The sequence below is a fragment of the Corvus cornix genome, chromosome 19 (assembly GCF_000738735.6).
Source record: "Corvus cornix cornix isolate S_Up_H32 chromosome 19, ASM73873v5, whole genome shotgun sequence".
NCBI classification, from domain to species: Eukaryota; Metazoa; Chordata; class Aves; order Passeriformes; family Corvidae; genus Corvus; species Corvus cornix.
The window spans coordinates 11125602-11139817 of record NC_046348.1 but is presented as its reverse complement, the minus strand read 5'-3'; the positions used below and the strand labels follow the sequence as shown (position 1 = coordinate 11139817).

The following is a 14216-nucleotide window of genomic DNA, read 5'->3' as shown; positions in this document are numbered from 1 at the left end:
TTTTGCTACTGAAATGTGTCAAAAGAGGACTCTGTGGAAGCTAGAGCAGGAATATCCTCATAAATCACTTGTTGGAGAGCTGGGCAAGTGGGAGGGATGTCTCTCAGGACTAGCCATGCTATGTTTTGTTTTTATCTTAGCATCTGTTGCTAAGAACTAGGCAGCATGACAAACTTAATAGGACTTAACTAGCTTAACTAGCTGATACACTAGATAGTACATCTGTCTGCATCTGAATCAAGATCAAGTCAAGGCTGACTTTGGGAGAATCACTTCCTCACCCCAGGTCTCAGTTTCCCTATTCGTAAAATGGACACAATGAGATAGGCTTCAAGGGTAAAGTGTTTGAAGCTCTACAACGAGAAGTGCTGAAAAAAGAGGAGGGTCTTATTTTTAACAGAGATGCCTGTAAGGGTGCAAAAGGGATCACTGCTTCCTTTGGTTCTGGCAAGGAAAAACAAAGCAAGGGCAAGAATAAATGGTGCTGGAGACAAAGGAGTCCAGTTCCCAAGTCCAACATTTTAATGCATGGAGTTTAAAATCGTCCCTTGCCTCTCTCTTGCTGGAATGATAACTCCCTTTCAGAGGCATTGCTGTCAAGATTCAAATACCTTACCAAAGCCCTCCAAAGGATCCGATAATGCAGATGTCACTGGGTGTTCTTCTCTCCCTGTAGTTTACACCATTGGGTAGGTAATGACAAAATAATTAAGTTCTGAGTCAATCAGGTACTTGAACTTCCTGTAAATATCAGCCAACAGCTGCTCCTCCTCAGTGCTGTCATCTTGGGCTGTATAAATCCTGACCTGTATGCACAAACAGCGGTAATGTCTCTCAGATACAGGGAGCTTGGCCCATTAAAGCTCGTGGCAACAAGAAGCATCTGTGACAAGAAGGAATCTAGAGAAGCAAAATTCCTTGAATTTGAAGAGAATCTTGAGCTTTACTCTCTTCCCACCCCCAACTGACTGAAAACATCATCTCCTGCCAAAGAATTTTTGGGAGGTGTTGCGAGGAATGGGTTAAATAGTGGAAGACTAGCGAGGAGGATTGTAAATAATTCAGGTGATCTTGCAGATGGGAACAGCCCTTGATAAGACCAGCCAGTGACCCTCTGGCATGGACCGAGTTTAACTGTGCTTACATCTCCACTTGTGTGTGTCCACCTGGGGCCTGCTTTGGGGATCCCTCGGTGAGCAAAGGAAGGGAAACAAATTTACTCTTTGTCTTTTAGCTGTGGTTTTGTGGTTGTCCCGGCTGTCTGCCTGTGCTGACTCAGACAGGAAGAGCAAGGTTCTTTTTACCCCCCAGAACTGCTGCATCCCTGGGATCTGCGCAGATCTGTCAGGACCTACTGAACTCAGACTGTAGCACACAAAGTAGCATGTCAGCATGGTTTACACCAGCTACAGTCGTGGCCTGGCCCCAGTTCAACACAGGATCCCTAAAGGGTGTGATGTGCTTACATCTTTTTGCTATTTAGTGGGATTCAGTCCACCTTCCTTGGTTTAAGCATAGACATAAGCACTGAGCCTGAGAGGTGACTGAGAAACCCTAGAAGTGGGAGAGGGCTTGAACTAGAGGTGACAGAGGGAATGCCAGTCTAGGAAGGGCTTCTGGATTTTTTTGGACATCATATTAAACTTCTATAGTATCTATATGTGGCTAAGTAGATTGGAAAGCCCCATTTCTATGAGTGGTTCCCAAGCTCTTTAGTACTAAGGCATAACATAGGGAAGATAGTTATATTAACATTTCTGTAAGTGACCTTTGCCTGGGCACGGAGACCTTTGGGTATAGGAGCAAGAATGGAAATGGGAGTTTTGAAGCACAGTCTTACCTTTATGGTAGTCAAAACGCATTTCCTTTCTGCACGGTTTTGTAGCAGCCTCTCCATAAAGCTGGCACTTAGAAATGCCCAGACTTTCAGAAAAAACAACCTCTTGCATGATAAGATAAGCTGTAGCAGCTCATTGTCCAGCAACTCATGGTCATTGTTCAATTCCAGTGTTAATTTCTTGAAAAAGAATGAACACAGTTAGTACTACTGAACAGATGTTGAGTGCAGTAACTAGAATTCAACAAATAGTTTTCTAAGTTAACCAACAAAAGCAAGTGTCAACAGATCAATTTTGTACCTTGGCATTAGCTGAGAATTTGTTTTGCATTATGACAACAATGTATGTGCTACAGTAAATCACTTTCCTGTTAAGATGGGTTGATCCCTTGGGCATTCATTAGAAAATGCTGCACCCACAGTCATGCCATGATCTTATCTGACATCCTGAAAATTATCCCAGAGACAAGAGTAGAGCCAATGATGGTTTCTAGAAAGCTTTACAGATCTCTGGTGTTTACTGGAAACTCTGCAATGCAACAGGACTTACAGAAAGCTGTCAGCAACCATCAGGTGTAAGGCCACGTGTTTCCCTCTGGCATGCAAAGACCTGATGCTCACTTATGTGGGTCAGCTGTGGCAAACCTTTGGTGACACATCCCTTGTGACACCAAAGGGCTTTGACACGGGCACTAGTTAATTTAGATGTGCTGTACAACATTTATGCATTGCCAAAATAGAGCGGCCTGATAGCATCATGGTGGGTTATAAATGGACAAGGATAATTTCATCAACACACTATAGCTGAAACACTGAAATGACTCACTTATGAAAACTGCCCCCTGAACGTAAAACTGAAGCAGTCAGGAACTTCTATTGCTAACTGCTATTATGCAGAAGGCCTACATGATTATTTTGCTTAGCTTTGTGATACTGCAGTAGGGTGTCCCTATTGTTTCCCTTACCTGCAGACCATGCCAGTAAGCTGGGAGAAGGTTGGTGAGGGTAGGTCTCATTGTCCAGTCTGGGTCACTAAAATAACAGCTCCGTAGGCTGATGCTCCTAACTGGGATCTCCACTAGCAGGATCCTAGCTAGGTGATCATGCTTCATGACTCTTTCAAAGAAGAAGTTCACGTTCAGTTTTGGGGCTCTCTTTGCCAGGTTTGCCCATGCCATTCCTGAGACCACTTGCCCATGAGGGTCATGGATATGACACTTAATATTCAAGGTGCACAGGGAATGAGAGCTGTGCTCCCGCAGGATGTCCAGCAGTTCATCAGAGATGCAGTTATAATTGAAAGTCAGGATGGTCAGGCTGTGGAACTTCGACATAGTTTGGTGGAACAAGGCACTGCTGTAGACAGAAAGGTGGAGACTGAAGAAATCCTCAATATTGATTTCAGATATAAAGCTTCTATTTGTCAAGCTGCTCAGAGAATTCAGAAGCTCACAGCCTTCTTCCAAAGTTATTCTTGCTCCTTTTAAGTTAAGATAATCAAGCTGATTGCTCATTCTTTTCAGGAAGGCAGCTAAGTTCTTGATAAACTGAGCCCTAACCACATTTTTCCAGATCAAGCAGTCTAATTCTAGGTACTTGATGCTCAGGGATACTAGGTGACTATTACACTTACCCAGGTGTGAAAGAAGACCTCTCATAATCACTTGAAATTTTTTGATAAAGGGAGTATTGTAAGGATTCGATAACTTAATCTCAAGGTGCTTCAAATACGTGCCAAATTTTTTGGTATACCACAGTGCACTTTGAACCTCCAGTGTGCGTGCCCTTGATGGCTGGCCATAGAAGGTGATGGTTCTGCATCTCCAGAGAGATCCAGAGTACATGGCGCAACTCCATTTTTTACAGACCAAGGCAGCTCGAGATCTGTCCCTGTCATCTAACCAATGGAAGACATGCCTCAGACAGACATCAGGTAGATAGGCCCAGGAGCTTTGCTCGGGTTCACTGTCATCTTCCATTGAGAGGACTTCTCTTCTGGGTCTTGAGTCAAACCTACATGCAGAAAGCTGTGGGTCAATTTCTTGCCAATCCCAACATAATAGGCTTCTAAACAAATGGATGAAAGTTTGCTTCTTCACAATCAAAACAAACAATCTTTTCTTTGCCTCTGTACTCTAGCTGTCAGAGTCAAAGCTCTTGAGTCTAAACTATAGTCTTACCTAAACCAAAAGAAAAAAACAAAGAGTGAAGAACAATCACAGTACAAGCATAGGACACATCTTTTAACTTTTTGGCCTTCACCTTCAGTTTAGCTAAACAGTGATGGGGTATCAACTGCTGCTACAGCAGCCACACTGTAAGAAGCCTTTGGTTAGCATCAGCTGCAGTTAATAGATCATGGTTTGTGCTCTGTTGCCTAGTGTTTAAAAGTACTCAGTTCTTTGTGCTGTATACATTTGAACTGGACCATCAGTGCAAAATTAGCACTAATGACTTTTCCTAGCCTTCTGGGGTACCATTCCATGACAATTAGTACCCTGCCTTAGATTCAGGTAAAATCCCTGTTGAGTATAATAAGCATGGCCATGGAAAGCTAGTGTTTTGCTAGTACCTTTGCAGAGGCTAAAATTCAGGATGTATTTACTGCCCTTCCCTGTAATACACGTGTCTTAATCATGTCTGCTTGAAAAATCATTCCTTGGCTTTTGGGGGTGAAACTGGAAAAACATCAAGTGATACTTTCTAATGGTCTACCCCAGAAATCTAGGCTTCTTGTCTGACAGGACTACAGGAAGAGCCAACTCAAAAGTACAATATGCCAATCTCCAAACAGTCTACCTTTTCTACTTTGCACGTGATATTCTGCTGGATAAAAAAAGTTGAAATGGATGGAAACAAGAAATGCAGCATAAGAAGAAGAAAACATGCAGATCCATAAGAGTCTGTTTACAACTACAAAGGCTCAGATATTTCTGTTTTAATTTTATAAATGGGCACGAAAGGTCAGGCTGACAGCCCAGTTCAGCTTCAGTCTGCTGTTTGCCTTTTGGCCTATGGTTCTTATGTCACACAGAATCTCTCTGCCTGTACACACACTCTTTTCAATTAGCACCGTTTCTGTTCTTAGGGATTCCTCTGCCCACTCTTGCCATTCAAAGTGCCAATCCAAATCCCCAGCTATCAAGACAACCCTTAGAAACTGAGCGCGTGGTCTGATTACCACCCGACTCTCTCTCTCTCTCGTATTTAGTATCCCCAAGAAGAGCTCTTTGTTTTGCAGAACCATCAGTCATTTAGGAGATCTCTAGATCAATGTCCAAAAATCCAAGCCAAGTCTTCAAATATGGTAGCTGAAGCTCCAGTTTGCTAGCGAGAAGAACCTGAAACTTTTGCTATAGAGATTGAGGGCCGGGAGGACACAGGAGAAGCGGGCTAACACTTCAGCTACCTGGAAGCCCTGAAAGTCAATGGACAGAGGAAAGCAGAACAGCATATAGGGCTGCAATACATAGAAACACATCTGTTAATAAAGGGTGTTTATTACACTATACTCATCATTTTTAGTGTGTGAATACAAAAGGGTACAAACACCATCACGTGGAACTTTTTTAAAACCAGAGCTCTTAGGAATTCGTAAAAAGTATGTTTGTAAGCCAGTGGTGAGATTCAAGAGGTATCCTGCAGCGTTACTGGGTTGGCTTCCTCATCACTTTAAGTCTTAGCTAAGGAGGTGTCTTTAGCTGTCAGCTCTGAGTTTAACTTGGTGGGGGGAAAACAAATCTCTGGAAAAAACCAGATGCTGCTATAGCTCTTTCTAGAGCAATTTTTTTCAGGTAGAAGTCATATAAAGAGAAATGAATGCTTTGCATGTCTTGTTTGCCTCTCGAGTAAGAAAAAAATCCAAATCAAAACAAAATCCCCCACAGCTGAACAAATACATCCGCTACACTTGGCCCTCTTTGCTGCCCGATCTGCTTCAGAGGGCATCCCGGATGGTTTACGGTCCCACAAGGACAGTTACACCAGCTGTCGCCTCCAGCAAGAGCTGCAGAAGCCCGCGGAGTAAAAGCAAACAAACAAAAACCTTCTAAGACTTTGGCCGATAATTACCAGAAGTAACAGGAGCTGCGGCTTGGATACCCAAGTGGGCAACCCAGCCTGAGTCCTTTTACTACTCAGCTGACGCGGATCTCTGGGCCGAGGCCCGCAAAGGCAGCAGGCCGGCGGGGGGGGGGCAGCGCAGCCGCTGCGGGCCCGGGACGCGCCCCCTCACCCGCGGCGGCCACGCGCGCGCCAGGCCGAGTAACGGCAGCCGCGCGTGCGCAGGGCCCGGCCAATTGTGGCGGGCGGCGGCGGCGGCGGCGCCAATCCGGGGGCTCGGAGGGGGCGCGGCGGCGTTCGAAAGTGGTGGCGGCGCCCACGGCAGCTCCCGGAGGAAGGTGGCAGCTCGCTCCCGCTCCCGCTCCCGCTCCCGCCCGGTGCACTGAGTGAGTACTAACCCGCGCGGCCCGGTCGCGGCCCGCTTGTCCCCAGCCCGTCTCCTCCGGCCTTGGTGGTACTTTTCGCACTTGTTTCTATCATCCCGGTGGGTGCAATAACGGCACTAGCTGGGCCCGCCCGGTGCCACCGTGTCTCGTTACCCCGATGTGGCGGCACGGCGGGTCTGCGCGGCTGGCGGCGGGGAGCACGGGCAGTGCCAGCAGAGCGGGGTCCCTGCGGCGAGAGCGGCTCGGATCGGATCGGACGAGGCCTGGGCCCGGGCCCGGGCGTGTCCAGGGGCCCGGCCGGGGCTACCGCAGACAGCTGTGGCTTCCAAAAGAACTAGAGCAGCGCGCTGTCCTGTGCGATACCCGTTTGATCATTGTAACCGCAGGACGGCAGTGGCTCTCTCGGGACGTTTCACCTGAATCATATTTGCTAGCAAGTGAAAATCAAGAATTGAAAGTATATGTGTACATATGTTTGAATTGTCATATGGGATTTAGGTAACTGGCATTTTAGCCCTTCCCACCAAAACCTTCTACCAGTAATAATCCTGTCTGTTTCAGGACTTACGTTTCCACGATCATAACTGTGACTGAAGCAGGAGCCTTCAGCTAGCAAGTACAGCAGGAGACAACAGCAGCTGCGTAAACTTGTCTCGCAGTGGAAGGTTGTTTTTGATAAAGAAGGCAAAAATTTGGGAATACCAGATCTTGATCTGAGACACAAACAAAAAAATTGCACTCATAGAGCATTCTACCTCTCAAATTAGCAGTGGAATTGCAGTACAAGGCTTCTTTATGGATTTGCACAAGCCTAAACAGCTGTAGAAATCAATCCTGTTCTCTTTCAAGCCTCCAAGTAAAAGTCTGCTCAGCTCTGGTTTTCTTGTTTCAGGCAAGTGTAACCAAATATATTGTGCCACAGTTTCCATTTCTCTTTTTTTTACACTGCTTTGTACCTTGTTCTGTCTAAGCTTTGCTTTCATTTTGATTGTTTAGAAATAAGGCTGACCAAGAACTGGAACAAGATGGCATCTGTGCTTCAAAATGTCAAAGCAACAGTGGCCTGGCGGAAACACCAGCTCCTAGCTGACCTCAATGAGAATGAGAGCCCTGTGCCTGACAAATTCAAGAGAAGGGCCTCTCTGAGTTCTCTCAATACCATTCGCATGTCTCTAAGGAAACGGGTACCATTAAAGCGACTAGAGCTGAATTTTCATAAAACCCCAACTAGGGAAAGTCTGGAACCAAGACAGAGATGCCAAACTCTCCAGACTATTAAAAGAACAGCAAAATATGCTTTTGGAACAGTGTCCCAGGTACTTTGCCTTTGCAGTGGAACATGGATAGAGTTTAGTTTTGGCTTCAACTCCAGTACTAAGATTTCTGAAATCTGTACTGAGTGCTGTATGCCAGAGAGTCCATTCCCATGCATTTGCACGACTTAGTAGCTATGAGACAACTACTAACTTTTAAAATCTTTAATATCTTCTCCTAAAGTATAGGCAGGCAAATTATGGATCTAGCTGAACATGGAGCAAGGTGAAAACATTTTATTTTATTATGAAATAAAAGCTTTTCCCCTACTGTATTTAATCATGTATGGCAGAGCAGCCTTCACACGGAGGAAGTTGTAGAGATTGCCATCACTTGCAAAGAATTGTTACTGAGAAACATGCAGCACTTTGGATTTTTTTTTCTTTTATTTATTCTCCTGTACCCATACTATATACTAGCATGTTCTTCATTATAGTTGATCTAAATTTAGACTGACAAAACCTGCTACAAGGTAGCAGGGTAGCAGATTTGAGATTGCACTTCCCTTTGTTGGAGACCTCAGATTTTTAAATGCATGAGTTCTGTGTTGGGGAGCTTGACTTCTTCCAGCATAAGAGCAGCAGGAGGTTTGTCCCGATGCCTGCTCTGAAGTCCTTGATGAGTGCCAGGGGTTAGGGAAGCAAGTGACTCCTACAATGCAAATGAGTACAGAGGTTGAGATGCATTCATGTTAGTTGAAACCTGATACAAGAATGGAAGCTAGGCATTCAGCCCAAATGTTCCTAGTCTTCCTGGTTCCAAACTCTAGGCTAATTGAGTTCATTTAGCCTAACATGTCTAATGCTTCTTTCAGAAAATACAGAAGTCTTGCCAAAGCCCAGTACGCTCAATGGTGACCTTTCCAGCTGAATCCATCAGCAGAGGCTGTGCGACCAGTTCTACCAAAAAAGGAAGTACTACACCTTGCTGTAAGAGTGTTACTCCAGCAGCCAGTTCCAAAGGCACTCCAAGGTCCAGCAAAAGGGCCTTGCTTGGGCCAACAAGGGTGTCAGAACATAGAGAATGGAGGGATTTCTCATCCTGGCTTGGTAAAAATGCTGTCTCTCTCCGGAGATCAAGAAGAGCAGCAGCACTGAAGAGCCCTTATTCATCACCTGCTCCTTCCAGCAGGAAGATGTAAGTTACATTCTTTTGTAAGTCTTTTTTTTTTTTTTTTTATTTACTCTGATTAGAATATCTGGTAAAGTGAAAGGCAAGGTGTGCAGTTTACTGTCCTATTCTCCTGAAGGGGTGTGCTGCTCGAATAGTTAAGGAAGTAGTTCCAGCTCCCTGTATAGACAGGGACTGAGCTCTGCATAAAGCTGAAACATAAAAAAAGTAGTTTTTTGCTGACAGGAACTTTTAAAAAATCACTCTCCCACTGGGTAAGTTTGCACTGTTTCTCAGCACCAGTGCCCATCAGATGCTAGAGACATACCTGAGTTCTTTGCTGGGTAAAGGCAAATGCTCTGTATGTATCTCACTCCTATTTCATTGTATCTTTTCCAAAGCTGCTATTTGTCTTGCGAAGATACCAGGAATTGCTCTGCTTATGCTGAGTTCTTTATAGAACGTAGACAGATTCTTGCCTCAAAGAACAAACACAAATTAGATCAAGGGTTGTGAGCTAGGGAAATACTTAATAATGTGCCCATAGGTTTTTCTTTTGGTAAAAGTCGCAAGAAAGGTTAAAGCTAGAAGTTGAATCCAAGCCTCGTGAATCTGAATCCTGTGTCTGAGTTGGAAGGTAGCTGTCTGGGGGATGAATGGAGATATGAAGCAATTGGCCCATGGCATTAAGACCCTAACCCTGCCACTGCCCTAAACTTCTCTGGGTAAAGTCTAGAGGTAACAAGAGTGGTACTGCAGGGATGGAGGCTTGAGTAGTGTCGCCTCGTCAGCCTGTCCTGTTTGATCTTTAGCAATGACCATTCTGTTTACAGAAAGTTTGACTGCGAGTTGGAACTGGTCTCCTCAGGGATTTGCCAGTTGAAGCGTATCTCCCAAGCACTCGATGACGCCATTGTGAAAGAGGAGAGGTAAATAATGTTAAGTGTCCTTCAACTTTTGGCACAGGTTACCTCCCACCTGAACATAGCCAATTGCAGGCCAAGTAGTCCCTGTAACTCAGGATGAGGAATAGTTGCAGAACTTTTTCAGGTGTAACATAGTACATCCGTTTTTCCTTCAAGATACCTGGGAAGATTAAATCTGCAGTTGGATTTGCAGCTTCTAAAACCTGTCAAATGCTCTCCTTGTCTTCAGTTTCCTTGTTGTGGAAGTCAGATTTTTAGCAGCAAGAGCCTACCTTTGACCTTGTGTGAGAAGAGTACCTCCCTCACTCTTGTCTAAAAGAGGTGCCAGTCCAGGCTGGGGGAGGAGCTGGGAAAATTCCAGTGTACTGACACAGTCACTGATGTCTGCACATCTATAAGAAAAATCCTTTTATTAGGTAGCATTATGTTAGCAAACAGTCCATGGTACCCAGATGAAGCAGCCTCTTATAAAACACCTTGGTTAATCCATAAGGTGATAGGCTGCTGTATTTGTGAAGGTTATGCCATTCTGAATTAGACATATTAAGAGAGTAAAAATTAAAGGTCAGAAGTCTTGTCACAGGGTGATTCCCTAAACTTCTTCCTCTCTTAGGACACTTCATGTCAAGCATTCAATAACTAAATGTCAAGCACCTCAAACGCTCTAGAGAGTTTAGCATCAAGTACTTTACCTACAAAGAGTTAAGGGCTTAACATCCCAGATAATTGCAAAAATTTTTACCAATGGGACCATGTCTAGATACCTATAGGTTAAAGCTTGTATCAAGTTAATTTTATCGTATCCTTTGAAAGTTCACTAAATGTCACTCCTAATATTCTCCCATCTGCTAGCGATATGACAGTTTCTCTCATTCGTAACTGAAGATAGTAGCAACCAGGTAAAGTAGTTGTTCACTTACCTTGTCTATGCCTGCATGCATCTGTGGGGAGAAAACCTGCTGTTTAGAGAGAGAGAGGTTTATCAACTCATGCTGCTTTAAGGCAGTATTATGCCAAACCACAGAATTCTTCCTTCATATTCACTGTGGCTGTCTCTGGTACAGCAGATCATTGTGCAGTTGTAAAACTTCACCTCTACATTGTGGACTAGTGAGTCCTTGTGGGTTCACAATGAACCTCCTATGCAAACATCAGCTTTTCTCACCCCAGACCAGAAAACTACTGGTACTAATGTTTTTGTCATTCAAGTTTAGTTCTCACTGGTTACTAATGATCACAAAGCATGAGAGAATCAACCATTATCCTGAGCTGTCTGATTTTACAGCCTTTTTTTTCCATGCCTTGAATTTTCGTAGCAGTTGAATCCATGCTATCACAATTAACAGCAGCTCATAACTGTATTGGTGACATTTTTAAACACAGCAATTGTACCCAAATGAATGTGACATTAATATCTTCACCCATTATGTTGGAAGTGTTCTTTTTGTTAAAGGGAAAGGTATGTCCTGAATACTATGTTCTATTTTAGCAATGAAGATGGGTGCAAGACACTTTGCTGTAACTTTTCAAGAAAAATGAGAGCAGTCTCAAATGCTCGACTGATGCTTTAAGCTGTGATCTGTACTGCTTCCACTAATTTGGTACAGTTCTCCTGAATATGCAGATACATACAACGTGCTCTGTCACTGCCTAGTTGCCTACTGGAATAGTTGTGAAATGAACTTTTTTGGAGGTGCCTTTAGTCTTGCATGAGATTTTCTGTTCTGGTATCCAATTGCCATGAGTTTTAATGTTAGCACTCCCTTTTCATTTTTTTCATGATGCAGCAAACCTTGATCTCAAAGGATTGTTTCCAATTCCATGTACTGTTCTAATGTTTTGCATTTTAATGAATTAGGTTATATCACAAGAAATGCTCCTGTTGCTAGTTAAAATATTGCAGTACTTAATTTGTGTACTGCCATTTATGTTCATTGAAGATAACAAAATACTTTCTTGCTAGTGTTTAGAACAGTTACACAGTGAAAGTGTACCAGACGTCTTCCTTTCTCCCATCTGTTTTCCAGCAATTTGTGTGACAACCAGTTGATTAGCTCTACTGACTTCATGCTGCTAATGGCAGTCCTGTTGTTCTTCTGCAGGCAACAAGCAATATCAAACTACTGTCTAATGGCACAAAACTCACACTCTATACATCGATCCCTGAAATCATCTCAAGCTATCAGAAGGCAAGCAAAGAAACTCCATCAAGCACTTGGTACCTAGACAGAGATGGCTGTAGCTATTTTTTCATGTTTCCAAGTTTATGAGCACATATAAAGGAGAGGTCTGTATAGCACCTGAAAGGATGCACTCTATACTCTTAAATGAGCCATTACACTTTATATATTTTTTTTTTCATGAAGCAGCTCAGCACTTCCCTTGCTTTCTCTTTTCAAGTAAAGAGAGAATCAAAATGGTACCAACTACAGTGTGTTATCTCCCGCTGAGATGAGGGAGATGGTTCATCTTGAAAGTGACTTTCATGAGGCAGTAAGTACTTAGAAACTGATGCTGAACTGGCCAGTAAGAATGGCCAAAGCAAGGGCCACAGACTTATGAAGGGTAATCCTAGGTAATATTAGTATTAGTGTTTTAACTGGTATCCAGTGGCCATGAGTTTTAGCACAAGTACTTTTCATGTGAAAAAGATTGGTCTATTATTTTGAAAGCCTAACTTTTTTTTTCTTCTTTTTTTTTTTTTTTTTTTGTTATTAGCAAACTAGAAGTTATTCATTGTATTAGCTGGAAGTTAATAAAACAGTAGTGGCTTCTTTGAGTTCTAGGCAGAACTGCCATTCCAAAGCAACGGGCTTCTGTGCAGTCACTCATGCCACAAGAACAGAGCCATATTAGGACTCTTACTACATGGCCTTAAAGATTAGCCTAACTAATCCTATCTTAGGTAGTTTGGTTCCAGACAAATCAAAGAGCAACTTTGTCATTTCTTACTGCTGCTTTAGATAGCATCTTGGCAGTTGAGTTTGTTTGACATTGCTTTTGTGCTAATCTGTCTTTTAGTTACACATAGAAATTTGTTACTACAATTAATGTAACCTCTTGCAACTACTGTTATTAGCTAATATCACAGTGGAAGTATTTTGGTTATGTATACTTAGCATTTGATACCTGTATCTTGCTTCTAATGACTTTAAAAAAAAATTAACATTCGTTTGACAAGCCATTTTTGGTAGTTCATTCAGTATAACAAAGTTTAGTCTTTCAAACTAAAGCAAAGACATCAAGTTTATAGAATTCAACAGCAGGGCTGTTTTCCATGGTAAGCTTTGTGCAGACTTCTCCGATTATGTTCACTCTAAAATGAACCTTCAAATGAAAGACTGATTTGGGAAACTTTGCTCTACTTGATAATTTTTAAGATGTGCTTGTGACTTAGTAGTTCCAGTGTTACTAAAATTTTAATGGTATCAGGTATAAATATGAAAAGCATTCAGTTATGATTTATGTATAAGTATTGATTTTAAACTTGGTTGCAATTTTTCTTCTTTTTATTGTCAAACTAAACAATCTTAAAACATTGAAACAGTTAATGAGGCCTGGAAACATGAAAGCAACCCTTCCAGCCTGAAGACTTCTAGACTTTCAGAGGACTGAGAATTTTAGCTTATGTTATTTCTTGATGTAGTGTTTGTGTGTGTTTTGTGGGCTGTTTTTTAGGGGTTTTAAACAACTTTTCTATGTGGAACTATAGAAAAGTATAGTATCTCCAAATTATTCTTTGCATGTTCTGAAACTACTTCTATAAAGCTTTCACAAAAATGTTGTCTCATTAGTGAAATACCTTCTTCTATGACTTTTGAAAAGGAAGGAGGGTTGGAGTTTTGTGAAAAGTTGACCTCCAATCTAAGTATTATTTCAGACAGATCAAATACCCTCTATTTATGTTTCCACCAGCTACTAGGGCATGTACAATGATGATCCAATATTTACCAAATCACTGGTAAGAAAAATCAGTGACACTGTTTGTTTAAAGGCAAGGAAGGTTTTATTTAAGTGGCTAATCTGTTTTAATATTTTAAAAACCAGCTCACATCAAAATCTATAGCAGTTGTAGAAATCTTGCTCCTTATTTCATATTAAGAAATTCATTATTGTACATTTTTGAATCTTTACAAGGCAGCAATAAGAAATATAAACATTTGTCACCAGATAGAACCTTCTCACTGACAATATTTAAAAGTATGCACTTAATAAAACTATAGACTGAAAGAACACCTACAATTTCAAGTTTCTTTGTCTGAATTCAGTTGTAAGGGGACTGCCCCTTTTCTCCCCAACAAATAGAAAAACAAGTTATGCATAACCTGCTTGCCTAAGTTATACATAAGACTTGGGGTTCTGTGAGAGGACTGCCATTCTGGGCTGTATACCAGTCATCCAGGAATAACCCTACCTTTCAAACTTGCTATCTGTAAATCCTGTTGCAATCTCTGCTATACCATCTCCCAGCATGTCAGCATAAACCTGCCTCTCTCTTTTCCCCCTCCTAAGTTCTATACATCCATACAAATGACAAATGAACTGTCAAATTTGTTCCATTTTCCCCAACCCCTCAAAATT

The 14216-nt window shown here is 42.4% G+C and overlaps 2 protein-coding genes across 4 annotated transcripts; one reads left to right on the top strand and one right to left on the bottom strand.

The window, feature by feature from the left end:
• Positions 1-30: 30 nt before the first annotated feature.
• FBXO39 (F-box protein 39) lies at positions 31-4168 on the bottom strand. Its single transcript, XM_019287642.2, has 3 exons — positions 2803-4168; positions 1841-2017; positions 31-806 (listed from the first exon to the last, which is right to left on the bottom strand). Exons 1-3 carry the CDS (start codon positions 3814-3816, stop codon positions 678-680), a joined length of 1320 nt encoding a protein of 439 aa, XP_019143187.2. The 5' UTR covers positions 3817-4168; the 3' UTR covers positions 31-677.
• Positions 4169-6159: 1991 nt separating this feature from the next.
• Positions 6160-13877, top strand: PIMREG (PICALM interacting mitotic regulator). Of its 3 annotated transcripts, none has more exons than XM_039562854.1 (7): positions 6160-6285; positions 6847-7177; positions 7282-7601; positions 8414-8736; positions 9543-9638; positions 10488-10534; positions 11663-11716. In XM_039562854.1, the coding sequence occupies exons 3-6, from the start codon at positions 7311-7313 to the stop codon at positions 10516-10518; spliced, it is 741 nt and encodes a 246-aa protein (XP_039418788.1). In that variant the 5' UTR covers positions 6160-6285; positions 6847-7177; positions 7282-7310; the 3' UTR covers positions 10519-10534; positions 11663-11716. The 3 variants fall into 3 exon arrangements, with proteins under 3 accessions (XP_039418788.1, XP_039418787.1, XP_039418786.1); XM_039562853.1 differs by lacking the exon at positions 11663-11716 and adding an exon at positions 11738-11823 and having other exon boundaries at positions 6161-6285; XM_039562852.1 differs by lacking the exons at positions 10488-10534; positions 11663-11716 and adding an exon at positions 11738-13877 and having other exon boundaries at positions 6162-6285.
• The last annotated feature ends 339 nt before the right edge of the window (positions 13878-14216 follow it).

Coding starts and splice junctions, on each gene's coding strand:
- FBXO39 (XM_019287642.2), bottom strand. CDS start 3,816: ATGGAAGATGACAGTGAACCCGAGCAAAGCTCCTGGGCCTATCTACCT. Junction 2,018..2,802: donor CTTACTGGCATGGTCTGCAG/GTAAGGGAAACA, acceptor TTCTTTTTCAAG/AAATTAACACTGGAATTGAA. Junction 807..1,840: donor GCGTTTTGACTACCATAAAG/GTAAGACTGTGC, acceptor TTGTGCATACAG/GTCAGGATTTATACAGCCCA.
- PIMREG (XM_039562852.1), top strand. CDS start 7,311: ATGGCATCTGTGCTTCAAAATGTCAAAGCAACAGTGGCCTGGCGGAAA. Junction 8,737..9,542: donor GCTCCTTCCAGCAGGAAGAT/GTAAGTTACATT, acceptor TTCTGTTTACAG/AAAGTTTGACTGCGAGTTGG. Junction 9,639..11,737: donor GCCATTGTGAAAGAGGAGAG/GTAAATAATGTT, acceptor GTTCTTCTGCAG/GCAACAAGCAATATCAAACT.